The 14,817-nt window shown below is 41.7% G+C and overlaps 1 protein-coding gene and 1 pseudogene across 4 annotated transcripts in view; both read right to left on the reverse strand.

The window, feature by feature from the left end:
• Positions 1–1,543: 1,543 nt before the first annotated feature.
• LOC309868381 (rab15 effector protein pseudogene) lies at positions 1,544–2,256 on the reverse strand (annotated as a pseudogene). The gene has a single exon. The product of its transcript is annotated as a rab15 effector protein pseudogene (transcript).
• A 696-nt stretch (positions 2,257–2,952) lies between these two features.
• Positions 2,953–14,817, reverse strand: part of LOC309868497 (liprin-beta-1-like) — a 111,981-nt gene continuing 100,116 nt past the window's right edge. For all 3 annotated transcript variants that reach the window (XM_082738421.1, XM_082738423.1, XM_082738422.1), the window contains 9 exons: positions 13,696–13,846; positions 12,898–13,009; positions 12,662–12,750; positions 8,936–9,058; positions 8,086–8,211; positions 7,324–7,512; positions 5,847–6,026; positions 5,094–5,159; positions 2,953–4,812 (listed from right to left, as the gene is read on the reverse strand). In XM_082738421.1, the coding sequence (XP_082594547.1) occupies positions 4,726–4,812; positions 5,094–5,159; positions 5,847–6,026; positions 7,324–7,512; positions 8,086–8,211; positions 8,936–9,058; positions 12,662–12,750; positions 12,898–13,009; positions 13,696–13,846 (1,123 nt within the window). In that variant the 3' untranslated portion in view covers positions 2,953–4,725. The remainder of the gene's footprint in view (positions 4,813–5,093; positions 5,160–5,846; positions 6,027–7,323; positions 7,513–8,085; positions 8,212–8,935; positions 9,059–12,661; positions 12,751–12,897; positions 13,010–13,695; positions 13,847–14,817) is intronic.

Raw genomic sequence — 14,817 nt, forward strand, 5'->3', positions numbered from 1 at the left:
ATCATGACTTGAGCCGAAGGCAGTGGCTTAACCAGCTGAGCCACCCAGGTGCCTAAGAGAAATTTTTTTTGAAGAGTAAGTCTGATCAATCTGATCAAGGCATGTCTGTCTGTCCCTTTATCACTCACAATAAAATTGGGTCCTCACAAGGGTGATTTGCTTGTTTCATTTGCTGGGTACTTCAATTTCAACTCCTATCACTCTCTCCCGGGCTCCCTGGACTCCATTCACACCAGCCGCCTCTGCTTTGCTTTACACACATTGACTCTGCTCCCATTTCAGGCTCTGCCTTTGCAGTACTCTAAGCCTAGAACATTCTTTCCCAGATCTCTCTGTACTAATGCTCTCCCTTTTCATTCAGATCTCTGGTCAATTATCCCTTCTCAGAGGTCTTCCTTAACCTAAATCCCATATATAGTAGTACCCCCTTCACTCACTATCCCTTTATCCGTGCTTTCACATAACACTAGATATATTTTTAAGATGCATTTTATATAATCATATATTTGTCAATTGTCAGTCTTCCATCATTAAAAGAGAAATCGCCAAGAGTAGGGACTTTGTTCTTACTACTGGATTGGAAGGGTGTAGGACAACACCTGACATAAAACTAGGCATTTACCAATCATGTGAATGAATCTTTCATTTACATTCCTAAGCACTTTTTGCTTCACTTAGTTTTCCTCTCTTTTACTACTCTTACAATTCCACCCAGGCTTTTAAGCAAAAATGCTTTTTATAAGTGGATACATGTTAATCATCATTACGAGGGATTGCTATAGGGGTCACTGTTTATTTATTTTAAATGTTTTATTTGACAGGGCGGGTGAGAGAGCACAAGCAGACAGAGTAGTAGAGGGAGAGGCAGAAGCGGGGAGCCTGATGTGGGTCTCAATTCCAGGACCCTGAGATCATGACCTGAGTTGATGGCAGATGCTTAATCATCTGAGCCACCCAGGCACCTCAGGGGTCACTGTGTTTAACGCCTAGGGAAAGTGGACACTTCAAGCAAGTCCCAAAGTGAATCCTACCAAGAGTCTCTGTGCGCAGAAAAAGCAGCTGGGGAGGAGATGGGATCAAGGGCAGAGCTCATAGGAAGAGAGGGAATGAGGTTTTGTTTAGGGGTCCTGAATCGGACTGGTGCTGTCAGTGTAATTAATCCCATTCTGTAGTCTCACGGACCAGCTTATGCCCCACCCTGCCACCTCCCACCCAAGCAGTAAAAATACATTTTACACTTTACAGTTCTAGACTTATTAAACAATTAAAGACTTTTTCTTAGCAAATCAAACTTCAAGGCTGACTTTATTCTCTCCTCTCATTTTTATTATTGAATAAATTAATTTTCCCTGCAATATGAGCAGGGTTTTTTCCCCCCCTGTTGTCATGACATTATATGCTTTGATCCAGGTGATTATTTTCTTGCAATGGAGGGTGGGTAGAGAAAAAAAAAAAAAAATCCCATGCTGGGATGATGCATGTGGATGAGCTCGCTGAAATACTTTTTCCTTTTTGCCTTACAGTCTCTTTGCCCACGTCCAGTTCAGAGGATGCTAATATAAACCTTGCCCACCTCTCTCAGGCCATCTTTCTTACTCAGACAGTTCCCCAGCAGCTTTCTGATGGGCACACACTCTTCCGTTTCCAGGACAAACTGTGCCACGGCCTTCCGTCCTGGCAACTGGCCCCGCACGGTCTCACTTTTGACACTGTCCAGGACTACTCCTCTGATGTCTTTGGGCTTACCTGGCACCCCAAAGATGATAAACAGGCCCAGTCAGTCATCTCCTATCAAGTGACAGAATTCTTCAAGCTTATCAAATCGACTTCTCTTCCTGGAAGACCCCCCTGCCCTGGATTCTGGAGGGGACATGTCACAGGGCTGAGATGCCACAGGAGGGAGGGAAGACATCTGCAGAGTTTGCACTGCCAGCTGAAGCCTGATCTGTTTGTCGGCTCCCCAGAAAGTCCAAATCCAGTCTGCCCCGAACAGTACAGCTTGGTGCTTGGTCATCTTGGTGGTGGTGAGCCATTCATCCACTCCCTTGTCTTGGCAGAAAGTGATGAAGTGGATTAAGAAGATCTCGTTCAGAGTGTTGGAAGCTGGGCACAGATTGCTCAGAGGATCTTCGAATCCAAGATACTCCCTCACTTTCCGAGCTGCATGGACTATAGCCTCGCTGACAACCTCACAGATGCTGGAATCCTCTTTGCTGTCCTTCGGAGGCAACTGTTGCGATGAGTTTTGCCCCATATTTCCTCTTCACCTGATCAATACTGCTTCCGGAGATCGAACGTATGAAGCTCATGCAGAATGACTTCTTCGGAGAAGTTTTACGGTGTTTTACAGTGAAGTCATGTCTGGTAATGCAGTCCCAGTTTTCTGACTCAGCATTGACGTGGCGTAGCTGAGCACATAGACACACAGCTAAACAAACATGCCCGGTCTCTCTGTTTGCCAATGAGGTGTGTTGTATTCACACATTCCTGCTGGTTTATTAAGTTAGAGATGATTAACTCTCACCAAAACATCTGTTCTTCTCTAGCGATGTTCACTCCACTTCTAATATTGGGCAATCTCTTCCAAGATAGGTTTCCGCTTTTCAAATTTTACTTAAAGACAGTATTTAGTTCTTTAAAGGAATATACATCTCCTTCTAAAACAAACTTCTTCAACTTTGATGGCGAGTCATTTCCCTTTGCTTTTCTAATAACCCCTCTGCTAGGATTCCTTACGCCCCACCCAGTCCAGCTGCCTATTTCCTTTTGTACAGAAATTCCTCAGAGCCCTCAAATTTCTACCTGTCGATATATGCTATAACCCTCCCCCATGAAATTTATGGGAGTTTGCAAATGATAAAGCATCTGTGTCACTGTTCTAATAGGTCAGAAATAAAGCCTACTGGGTATTCTGCACAAAGGAAAATAAAGTCACAGAGCATAAAAACAGGAGACAATTATCAACTGACTTTATTTCTTTTCATATGTTAAAACCAGCAGTGCACAATGTTTTGTAAATAAAATATATCTCATCAAAAAAATATCTAACTTTATCACATATCATCAGTTATGTTACACTGCCCTGAATAAAGAATATTTGGCATCTCTAACAGTCTTCTGGCATATTTTTTTTAACCAGGTTTGAATAAGAAATTGTTTTTCAAATGGTGACATATGTTCACATTAAAAACAATACTAGTATGTAAGAGTCCAATACAGTTACCAGACAATGAATAGTAGAGAGTAAAGGATTATTATTAGCATCAGATCATTTTAGTCACGAATAAACAGTAATTTGGTATTATAGGCCCTTGCTGAAAAGCTTGGTAACCTGCTAAGAACTTGCAAGATCACACCACTGATATTCAAATAGAATTTATAAGCAAATCCATGGGCACATACTGAACTGCCTCTCCCCACACCAATTTGTGACGTGTCTTTACCATGTTGGCTATCGTGGGAAGTGTAGTAGTGAATAAAAAATAGGTTATTTTTTCGACTACCCCTAAAAATAATGATAAACACAGTAAGTTTTTGCCACCGCTATTTCCTTTAGAAATAAATGTCATCTGGGCCCTGTGCTAAAAACATGAATTACGTTTTCTCATCAATATATAGCCATTCTAAAACTCCTTGTGCAGCCTCAGCGTTACTGAACTCTGAGACGAAATGTTCAGATGCATATTCAGCTTAACATAAAAAAATCCCATCCACTGATAGCCTGAGAAATATACAATTAATAACAGTAGGTAGATGGTTAGTATTTTGATGTCATGAGATACTCAGCAAGAAGGAAAATAAGCAGCTTAATACTGTGAAGGTTTTTGTTTGGGTCTGATTTCTTCAGAAATTTCTACAAATTTGGGGGGGAACTTCTGAATTCATTTGAGTTAATAGTATTCAAATGTCCCTGGTGTTCTTCCTTTTGAGGCTAAAGGATCCAAGATGAAGGCTGAAACTTTCAACTCTTCAACAATTAACTGGGTGATGTGTCATCAGAGAAGGGGCATTTCATATACCCTAATTTAGTTGGGATGATCAATATTAACTCATTTTTAATATCATTAAAATTCAGCTTGGAGAAGGAGAGATCATCCCAACCTTTCGAGGACCACTTGGTATATGACTGTTTGGAGCACTGCATTTGCTTTTCATCATCTCCTGTATGTCACAAAATAAAAGTTCTATTTTCTATGTACTAAATATATACACGTATTTAGAAAAATATATAAAATAGGACAAGAGGTGGCAAGTGGAGGTGGCCGCTGGCATTTAGCAGGCACGTGGAACACTTGAGGAAATTCCACATACGGATTTTGAAAGCATGTGATGTCCTATGCTGACAGCTACAGTGTTGTCACACTGACGTGACGAGATCATCCACGCACTGCTTCCTGACCCCCAAATCCTGGGTACTGTTGAATGGGAACGTGAAACGCTACAGTAAAACACTCATATTAAATGCAACACTTTAAATATATCACAGATTTTTACATTAAATAGAGGACAGACCACTACACTCTCATTCACCAGTGTCTCATTTTTCATGGCGTCTTCGGAATAGGCACACGCTGTCCCCCGCAACCCAGGCCTCCGTGTCCATTTCCGAGAAGGTGGAATGATCAATTGTATATAATCTGTTGTTTGTTCTAGATTCTTTGAGTTGTTTGAAAAATCAGGTGGAGGAAAGCCAAGGGGCTCCTCATGCTCGTCCAAGTGCTCAGATTAAACATTGGAGTCCTCGTCAGTGATGCTGGCACTGGGGAAACGGGCGGCAAAATCCCGAAACATGTCGTCCTCCTTTAACTTGCGCTGGAAAACAAGGGGATGGGGTCATGAAACAGGAAGCAGGAGCTCGGCACGACACACGCTCCGTTAAAACATGCAGTCCTTTGGGGTTATTTTAAATATCTTTTTAGAATAACATTTTTATTTTAAACTTCTTCTCATTTTTAAAGATTTTATTTTTAAGTAATCTCTACCCCCAACGTAGGGCTCGAAGTCACAACCCCATCAAGAATCGCACGCTCCACCAACGGAGCCAGCCAGGTGCCCCTGTAGAATAACATTTTAACTTCGTTTTACAGACTTACCGTTAGATTGTTGATGCCTTCGGTGAACACCCGTATCTGTCTCACTGTGTCTTCTGAATCCTCCATCTGTAAAGAACACACCCATCATGTGACCTACTCGGTTGCATCATTTCAAAGAAAGGACAGCAAAATGAGAAGTCGAAGAAGAAATAATGCAAGTGATATGAAACGGGCTGGGAGCAACAGAACACTTCTGGGGATACCTCCTTTCGTTACAGCAACCAGAGGCTAAGAATGAGCCAAAATGTCCCTTTACTGGCACCTCTAGCCTAATGCTCTGATATTGACAATGACATCAAAGGATTGGTGACTAGGGGGCAATACTCAAATCCAGGACTTTGCATTGAAAAAGACTACATGAGCTGTGTATTTCCACTTGACTTAATACACAGATTTCCATAACCCAGAGACAGTATAACATCAGTGAGCAGCCCAGCCTGGCAGCTTGGAAGCCCAGGTCTTCAAGCTGCTCTTCTATCTCAGGTGAGTTACTCAGCCTCTCCGTGCCTCGGTTTCCTTCCCCCTACACTGAGGATGACAAGGCTCTGTCAGTGAAAGCTGACATACGTTAACTGCTGAGGATAGTGCCTGGGACATAGCAAGCAACTGGGAAGCTATTGACTATTATTTTCTTATTATATTTTCAGATATTAGAGAAAAAACTGATTAGTAGACACAGTGCATCAAGTTTCCATTTAGTGTTTCATGGCTGGAGGAACTTGAAAGAAAACAGGCATGTCCTATTGCCTTTACCTGCTCCAACCAGTCCAAATCATCTTCGTCATACAGACGCGTGTCCAATCCAGGTTTAAATCCCTTCTTAGAGGTACTTCCTGATGGATGTCCCAGTTCCATAGGACAAATATATTTTTCCCTATCTTCCTGTCTCTTCCTTCTCAGTTTCCAAAAATTGCCGAAGGTAAGTTTCCTTGGCTTTAAAAGAAAAGCAGACATCCAGGGATTTAATAAAACTCATATGGCAGAAATTGAGAATATGCATGATTCAAATATTCACTCCATTTAAGAGAAAAGCAATTGGATGATTAAATTGGTGTGACAAAAATAAAAGCACCCTGTGTGTGTATGATTGATGTGCCCAAATATAATAAATGATCCAGATTATGAATCTCAGAAGATTAAGCTCGTTCTACTTATTCACCCCAATTAGCTGCGCAGTCACGGTGATACGCAAAAAAATGCCAAGAGCCTTAGTTTTTGATTAAACAGGACTTAATGCAATGATATTTCTCAGGGATGAATCCAGTTTTGCAAGGTTTTCCCATCTCAGATCAGGAAAAGAGAATGGTCCTAACTGTGTTTTCTTTTCAGGGGAAGCTAGGATTATCCTGTATGCCCGCTATGCTTCCATAACAGAACTGAGGTTGCTAAAGGAATCCTCGCTTGTTTGGAGAGAGAATTTCTAATGATACTTGGAAGAGAAACTCCATCTGAGTCACTGCATAGTCCCTGAGACTATCAGTTCAGCAGACGGTGATCAGGCTGATGGTGAGAATTTAAATAGAACAGAGTCTTTGAGAAGTTTCAAATCTGGCAGATCTCTTAAGAGAGAAAGGGAGCTAAGGAGAAAGTGTCAGGCAGGTAGAGGAGGTAAAAGAGAGAGAGAGAAATTAGTACAAATAAAGAAATTAGTACAAATTTGCAGAAGAGCTGATAAACTCTATCTCCACATTAAGTTGGTTGAGATAACAGACTCATAAGAGTTCACAGAGAAATGATTAAAAAGAAGAAAATGTAATCTGAATTTGGTATGACCCATGAATCTGGGTATACCCAGAAACAGCCATTCTCTGTTGGTCTACCTTGAGTCATTTCTTAAGTATCTTTTTCTAACTTGCAAGATTGGTTCATTGCAAGCCAGACAAGTTGAATCTGTGTGAGAAATCTTCCTCTTCTGCTGGATTTATCCATAGAACAACTGCAATCAATGTTTGAGCCCAAGTCATGGACTCTGCATTGGCAATACATTGACTGCATCCCAACGTCATCCTCTTCATCACTGTTAACTCTAATAGAATAAATGTGAGCAAAGGTTCCCCCAGAAAGACACTTGCAAAAATGCATTTTCTTAATTACTCTTAAAGATGCACAGACCATTAACCCATCCACAAGACTCAGGAAACTCCAGAAAATGGGACAGTCAGGTCAAAACCAAGCCCCAGCTTTAGTTTTTGCTTTAACCAGTTATTAGAAGACAGAAGCCTAAACCAACCTTCACTTTGGCCTTGGCTGTCAGGAGTACATAATCTGGTAACTCCATGGCATCACGCTTTTGGTGCTGGGCCTCGGCCCCGATCAGAAGGTTGAAATGAGTAGCCAAATGTCTTCGCAAGAGGGTCTTACTTGGTGGGATGTTCAATAGCTGAGCCATTGTTTCTACATTAAAACGAGGTTCTAGAACCTATAAAAAAAAAAAGTCATTTAAGGCACTGTGTATCATGCATGTCTGCCCTGCGCTTTGTAATTGGCAAAGTTCCTTCATTTAGTCATCACCAATGATCCCGCAACAGCCCAGAGAGACCGAGCATGGACTTTGATTTTCAAGCTATAGATCTTTATTTTGCCTAAGCCAGTGAGAAGTAGAGCCGTTCCCAACATCCATGCATTCCAAAGTTAGGGCTTGTAGCTCCCCAAAGTGGAGCCTTTGGAAGGCGACTCCTTATATCACTGTGCAGAAATAGAATCTGGATGTGGCAGGTGTTTCACGCCTTTGGTGCTGCGCCTCACATGAGAACCAGTGGCCAGATGGTCACATAAGATAAGAGACAATGGATTGAAATCTGATCTAACCCTACATGATACAAATACATGATGGGGAAAAATACTCGGAAAGTAAAGACTCCCTAGAAATGGTTACAGGAGGGCTCAGTTTGATGGTGCTAGGATTATGACAAGCAAACTGATAATGTCCTAACTCATTTGACTGATGGAAACAAAATGAGAAGTCAGTTTTTCAATTAAAAGAGAGTTTTACCATGAGCCCACCATGGACACCACTGCCTCTGAGATTGGGGGCATATTCTGCCAAGTCCACGGAGCGCAGCCACTCCATCACCCGGTGATTGGTCCACTGCTGAACTTCGGACGGGGTGACGCTGTTCTGTGAGAACAAACAACCACCAGGAGCTTCAGTCATGAGAGACTGTGGGCTCTGAGAAACACACAGAGGGTTTTGGAGGGGAGGGGGGTAGGGGGTTGGGTGAGCCTGGTGGTGGGTATTAAGGAGGGCACGTATTGCATGGAACACTGGGTGTGGTGCATAAACAATGAAATCTGGAACATTTTATTTTTTATGAAAAAAGTAAAACAAAATAAAAGGAGCGTTAGTCCATTGACTGTGGGATCCCAAACACTCAAACTGCACCTTCTACAAAGTCTGCCTTCTAGAGCACAATTCCCTCGACATCCCACTAAGTATTTACAGAAAAGGTGAAAAGGGGTCTGCTAATCTCAGTTTTGTTTTGAGGCATCCGTGCCAGTGTTCCAAGCTTTTTTCACAAACTCATGAAGCAGTGCTTTAGGAAAACAAGTCTCTAGAGTGATATTTAACTCTGTGGCTTAAGGAGGCAAGAAAATAAGAGACACCTGAGAAAAGGAGGGAGGGAAATTAAAACACAATCTTTGTGGTTACACAGGTAGACCCATCACAATGGGGGGGATATAGGAAAATAAAGCCCGAGAAGGTAATGAGGCTGGACTTGAGGCTCTGAGGATGGCAGAAGCCTTCCCTGCCGGCCCATGAAGACTCGTGTGTCTGTTTTGCCCGCACAGCTGTCCCGTGCATGGAGAGCGCATGCAGCGGGAATCTCAACCTCAGGTGCTACCTCGTCAGACGGCCGCCTCCCCAAACAGTTCGGTTCAAAGTTATTGATCCTCAGGACCTGGATAGCCCTTTTGATACTGAGATGATGTAGCACACTCACGACCTTCAAAGACAGTAAGTCATCCTGAAAAAAAAAACAAAACAAAACAACAACAACAAAAAGAGGAGTTCACTGAGCTGGCCTAGAGCAGGAGGACCTTCTCAGGGAAATTTCAGAAAACAAGTAAAACTAGGAAACCCCTCTACCAACAGGCCTCGAGTGCTTGTATTTTCAAACCCTTTATTTGGTAACAGAACACTTTTTTTCCTGTCCCCAAAAAAATCCTCTCCAGGACCCCAAATTAAAAACAACCACCAAAAAATTAGTGTTGTATCAACAGAAGCCAAGTTTCACCTGTTTCTCTTCCGGACACTTTGAAACAGGATCGTGAGACCCCACAGCTCTGTAGAGCACAGTTGGAAAGGAATTGGCTGGGTTACACTTTGATTTGGTGTGATAAAGCAAAGAGTTAAGAGCCCATGATGTTCAGTGAGGACAGCAGAACTAGGTTTGCTGAACTAAGGCACATCACCATTTGGGAGAAAATCAGAAAAGTATCTCTGTTATAGTATTCCCCAAGCCTCAAGGAATCTCTAGTTCTTGATTATTATGCTCTATCCAGCAGAGTCTGTGATTGATGAGAAGGTTTTGGTGAGAGTTAAAGAGAAAGGAGACATGAAGAAGTTATTAGTAGCAACATGTATCACCATCAGTTCCTTCCAGGTGTAACTTTCCTGTCTGTGGTTATTGGGAACATTTCAAACATACCAAACACACCAAAACAAATTATTTCAGAAGGTGATGTGGAGGGCAGTGTCAAGATAAGCACCAGTCTATTTCCAAACACACCAAGAAAGTAAAACAAGAAAAATATTTATTTTAGACACACCTTACTGATAAACACATTTGTTGGTGGTGGTGGGGGGGTGATAATCTATTATAGAAATAGTTTTTAAATAAAAATATTGGACAATCAGCTTAAATTCTTAAAGCTACTCAGCAAAATTATTTCCTGAATTTTTTTTGGATCAATTTCTTTAAGGCACTTCCTTATGGTAAGTTAGAAGGCATTCAACACATTTTAATCTAAGATTGAGACACCCATTCAAAACATTTCCACGTGGGTCAGTTTCAACTAATTCAAGTTTTTCAGATTTAAAAAAATCTAAATACGTGATTACAATGTAAATACAATGCAAATTATTTTAGCTTGAGACATTTTTTTTAGAGGGCTGTTTTAAATCAAAACAGATACTATTTTTAGACTTTTTAACAAATCTTTTGTTTTTTTAAAGATTTTTATTTATTTATTTGACAGAGCAAGATCACAAGTAGGCAGCGAGGCAGGCAGAGAGAGAGAGGAGGAAGCAGGCTCCCTGCTAAGCAGAGCCCGACGCCGGACTCAATCCCAGGACCCTGAGATCATGACCTGAGCCGAAGGCAGGGGTTTAGCCCACTGAGCCACCCAGGTGCCACCGCCTTCTTCTTCTTTTTTTTTTTTATTTGACAGAGAGAGAGAGATCATAAGTGGGAGAGAGGCAGGCATAGAGAGAGAGGGAGAAGCAGGCTCCCTGCTAAACAGAGAGCCTGATGCAGGGCTCGATCCCAGGACCCTGAGATCATGACCTGAGCCGAAGGCAGGGGCTTAACCCACTGAGCCACCCAGGTGCCCCTAAAAAAATCTTTTAGGTAATTTTAATTTACCAAAGAGTTGCCAAAGAAGAGATAATAGTTCCATATATCCTTCACTCAGCTTTCCCTAATGGTTAACACCTTCATAACCATAATGTAGTCATCAAAACTGAGGAATTAACATAAACAAAAAAATGGTAATTAAAACTACAGACTTTACTCAGATTTCACCAGTTTTTCCACTAGGTCCTTTCTCTATTCCAGGATCCAGCCCAGGATATCATGTTCAAATAGGTATTTTTGTGACTCAGAACTTTTGAGGTCTAATTGTCTAAGATGATTTACTCTTTATAGTCACAAAATTTATGTGCACTTTTCTTGTGGTTTTAAGCCTGAATCTACTCATGTTCGTGCAGAAGCATACCTACCTAGACAAGCAGGCAAGTATTTACTGAATTTGTTGCAGGCTGAGCTATTAAGAGGAGGAATCTGGAAACATCTTGGGTTCAAACACCCTGTGACTTCTGACTACTTTCTGGCTGTGGAAACTTGGTTGAGCTACCCCATTTCTCAAGTTTCTCATTCCCTCACCTAAACACTGGGGGATAACAAGAATGTCACCTCAAGGCTTGCTGAAACTGGAGTATTCATAGGAGTACGGAGCTTGGAAGAGTGTCTGGCACACAGTATACATGCAATGTGCCACGCGCTCGTGTTATTACAAGCAGGTGCCCACCAAGGTACGGACTTTGGTTCAATGACAGAGAAGAAAATGAATCCCATGAAAGGAACCCCACAATTCTGACATTGAAAAATAAGCTGTTTGAAATTTTCAACAACTTTTTTTTAAAAAACGATTTATTTATTTGACAGACAGAGATCACAAGTAGGCAGGGAGGCAGGCAGAGAGAGAGAGGAGGAAGCAGGCTCCCTGCTGAGCAGAGAGCCCGATGCGGGGCTCAATCCCAGGACCCTGAGATCATGGTCTGAGCTGAAGGTGGAGGCTTAACGCACTGAGCCACCCAGATGCCCCAAATTTTCAACAAACTTAAAGAAGATACTTCTCGGGGTTGGTTCCAGAGCGTAGCTCACAAAAGGCCTTTTAAAGAAAAGAATCTAAAGCAGCAGTGCACTAACAGGACTGCGGAATCTAGAACAAGTTCTCCTGGAAACCGTCTCTTCCACTGTTGTAAAGTCCTTCTACCTCTTAGATGGAAGGATAAAAATACGGAACAGTAATGCAGGAATCAGAGAGTCCACCTCAGTCTACTTCTTGCCTCTGCGATTACTCCCCTAGTGGAACGGGGCTAAAGAGAGAAAGGAGGCAGGTTTTGGGTAACATTCTCCAAAGCAGAAGGGAGGAGAGGAGACGGGTCTCTAGATGTCAGGTCAAAAGGGTGGTCTCTTCTGAGCAGTCACTGCATATAGGAATGTGTAACTCAGAAACCCCCAGGGCTTCGACACTCTACACTCTATTTTTTAAACATCGTTAGGAGAGGGGCGCCTTGGTGGCTCAGTCAGTTAAGTGGCTGCCTTCGTCTCAGGTCATGATCCCAGAGTCCCGGGACCAAACCTCACATCAGGCTCCCTTCTTAGTGAAAGTCTCCTCCTCTCTCTGACCCTCTCCGGGCTCGTGCTCTATCTCACCCTCTCTCTCAAATAAATGAATAAAATCTAAAATAAAATAAAACAAAGCATCTTCATAACATATAATTCGCATATAAAATTATGCGAAAATTTACCCCTTCAAAGCGTGCACTTCAGGGTCTACATTGTCGAATATACATAAAACCATCTTCCTGGAGAGCTGAGTTTAGATTAGCCTTCATACAGCTTAAATCCAAGTTTTAAATTTTCCAACGATACTGCAATCACCAAATCCTCTGACTTCAACTTAACAGAAACTCTTCTGGCTCTTCTCAAGTTAAGGCAACACCCTGAAACTCTGGTGGAATCATTGTGAAAACAATGTATTTTGCTCACTATTTCTGTGTCTTTCCAGAGAAAAGCAATTTGACACTCCCCTTCCCCAACTCCCAGGAGCCAATCACTTACAAGAGTCATGTAATGGAGCATTCGACCATCTACCCGTCCTTCGTCAAACTGGGTCTTGTACTGGGGGAGACCAATGTCATCCAACCACCCTACAGGAGAGAAATCGGTGTTGTTAGTAAGCCACGCAACACCTGTACTTGTGATTCAAAAGAAAAAGCAGCTTCATTCATTTATTCATTCATTCAGTCAGTCACTCATTTACTCATTCATGAATGAGTGAATTTAAAATCTCTTACTAGTAACCCAGTTGAAATCCAGCTTTCCATGGTTGGTTTCTTCTTCAGACCCCACGGCTTGCAGTGCCAGCTGGAGCTTCTTTCGATGAAGTGAACGCTTAATCCCAAGTTCCTGAAATAATAAGCAGAAACACTGGTTTGACCATTCTGTCACTATGGGCTAGATGCCACTGGCAAAAGATGCCAGCTGCCCCCAAACGAAGCCAGTGTTAAAGACCCGACAATCCTGTTCAGTCAGCATGCCAAGTCAAGTTGGTGAAATGTTGCTGAACAAAAGGCCCCTAGAAAGCCAAGACCACAGCAACTAGTTTAGTGGGATGTTCCATTCCCTAGTAGGCTCCTTCCTCAGCAAGACTGGAATTCTATTCTTTCTGTACAAAAGGTTAAACAATTAGGAAATATGTTAAATAATTTGACGTAAGATGTAGGGCTCTTTCCTTTTCCTTTTTGCAAAGTAAAGTTGAATTGCATACATTACACTGAGAAGTTGGGCCAATGCTAAATCCTCACAAAGATTCTGAGAAATATGAGCTTAAGGTTTATTATTATGTCTATACAATTATTTCTCATTAAAATAGCCAGTGGCTTACATGTTTCATAAGGAATCATTAAGATCAGGTCCTTCTTGTTAAATCCATGCGATTAAATTAAAAAAAAAAAAAGTGTGAAGCAGAAAACACAGTTTTTCAAGAGTACTGACTGGCTCCCCCCACTCCCCTTTCTGGAGTATAAAACAATTCTACAATCATATTCTCTTTCTCAGTAGCCATTGTCTAAACAAAACAGAGAAGCAGTCACCTTCTCCAGATCTTGCTGAGAAGCCTGCAGAAGTGTTTGGCCAGATGCAATCCAGTGCTTGCCTGAATTCACGTAGGACCCCAAGCCCTGCTCCACAAGCCAATCGCAAACCTGCTCGTTGGTCCATTTGGCAAATGGCATATCCAAGTCGCTATAAGAAAACGAACAACTGTGTGAAGAACAATTCCAAGCCAGCCCGGTGGCTTCTCAAGGTTGACCAACTTATACTGAATGAATGTAGAAATTCCCTAGTAATGCCCTATTTGACCATGAAAAGCTTACTTTTCAGTCCATGTTTAGGGGAGGTGGTACTGGCATTGAAAGTTACCTCAAAAGGACCACAGCTTTCATTTTCAAATGAAACCACAAAAGATTCAATATGATTGAGCAAGAAACAGATTTGTGGAAGAAAAACAAGTTGAACCAACAAGTCAAGTCACTGTACTAGTTTCAGTCAACGTGGTTTGAAGACTGAATTTCTAAACAGAAAACACTAGGTTAGATGGAAAGAAATCAAGTCTAACTTGAACTGTAGCAGAATTATGGTTTCTCTCCAAATGGTTATCAGTGAGAAGAGCGCAACATGCCATCACTGAGTACAGGGAAACATAATCACAGTAATTTCTGGGTCAAATTTTCTACTTTGACATGTAAATCGTGTTCCTCTTTGGGGGAAAAAAAATGTAGATAAACAAAAATTTTCTTTATTTTTTTTTAAAACAGCACAAGGCAATCCTCTACTGTGTATAAAGAGAACACATGGCAAATGAGACCTTCATGTGTTTGGAGAAAGCCAGGGTTTCCTCCTTGATAAAACCTGTGCCCAGTCTTCTGCGAGGGTAGGAGAGACCATGTTCCAAAGACTAAGTGTAATGGTTTGTGCTAGATGTTTGCCAACCCCATCCTTCTCATGCTCAGTAGGTCAGTACAGTAATTTCAAAACAGCCCTCAATTGTGGTAAGGGTGTAGGAAAAGTTCCTAGAGTCTTAACAGATAAAGCATTCCATAGTCCTGATAAATTCAGGATTATTTAATCCTGATTAAATTCCGTTAGAATTTGTGTCTTAATGAATTTATGTAGGTGCGTTCACAGAATCCATTACTCATTAACGTTCACTGAAC

Source organism: Mustela nivalis (genome assembly GCF_964662115.1).
Source record: "Mustela nivalis genome assembly, chromosome: 7".
In the NCBI taxonomy this organism is placed as follows: Eukaryota; Metazoa; Chordata; class Mammalia; order Carnivora; family Mustelidae; genus Mustela; species Mustela nivalis.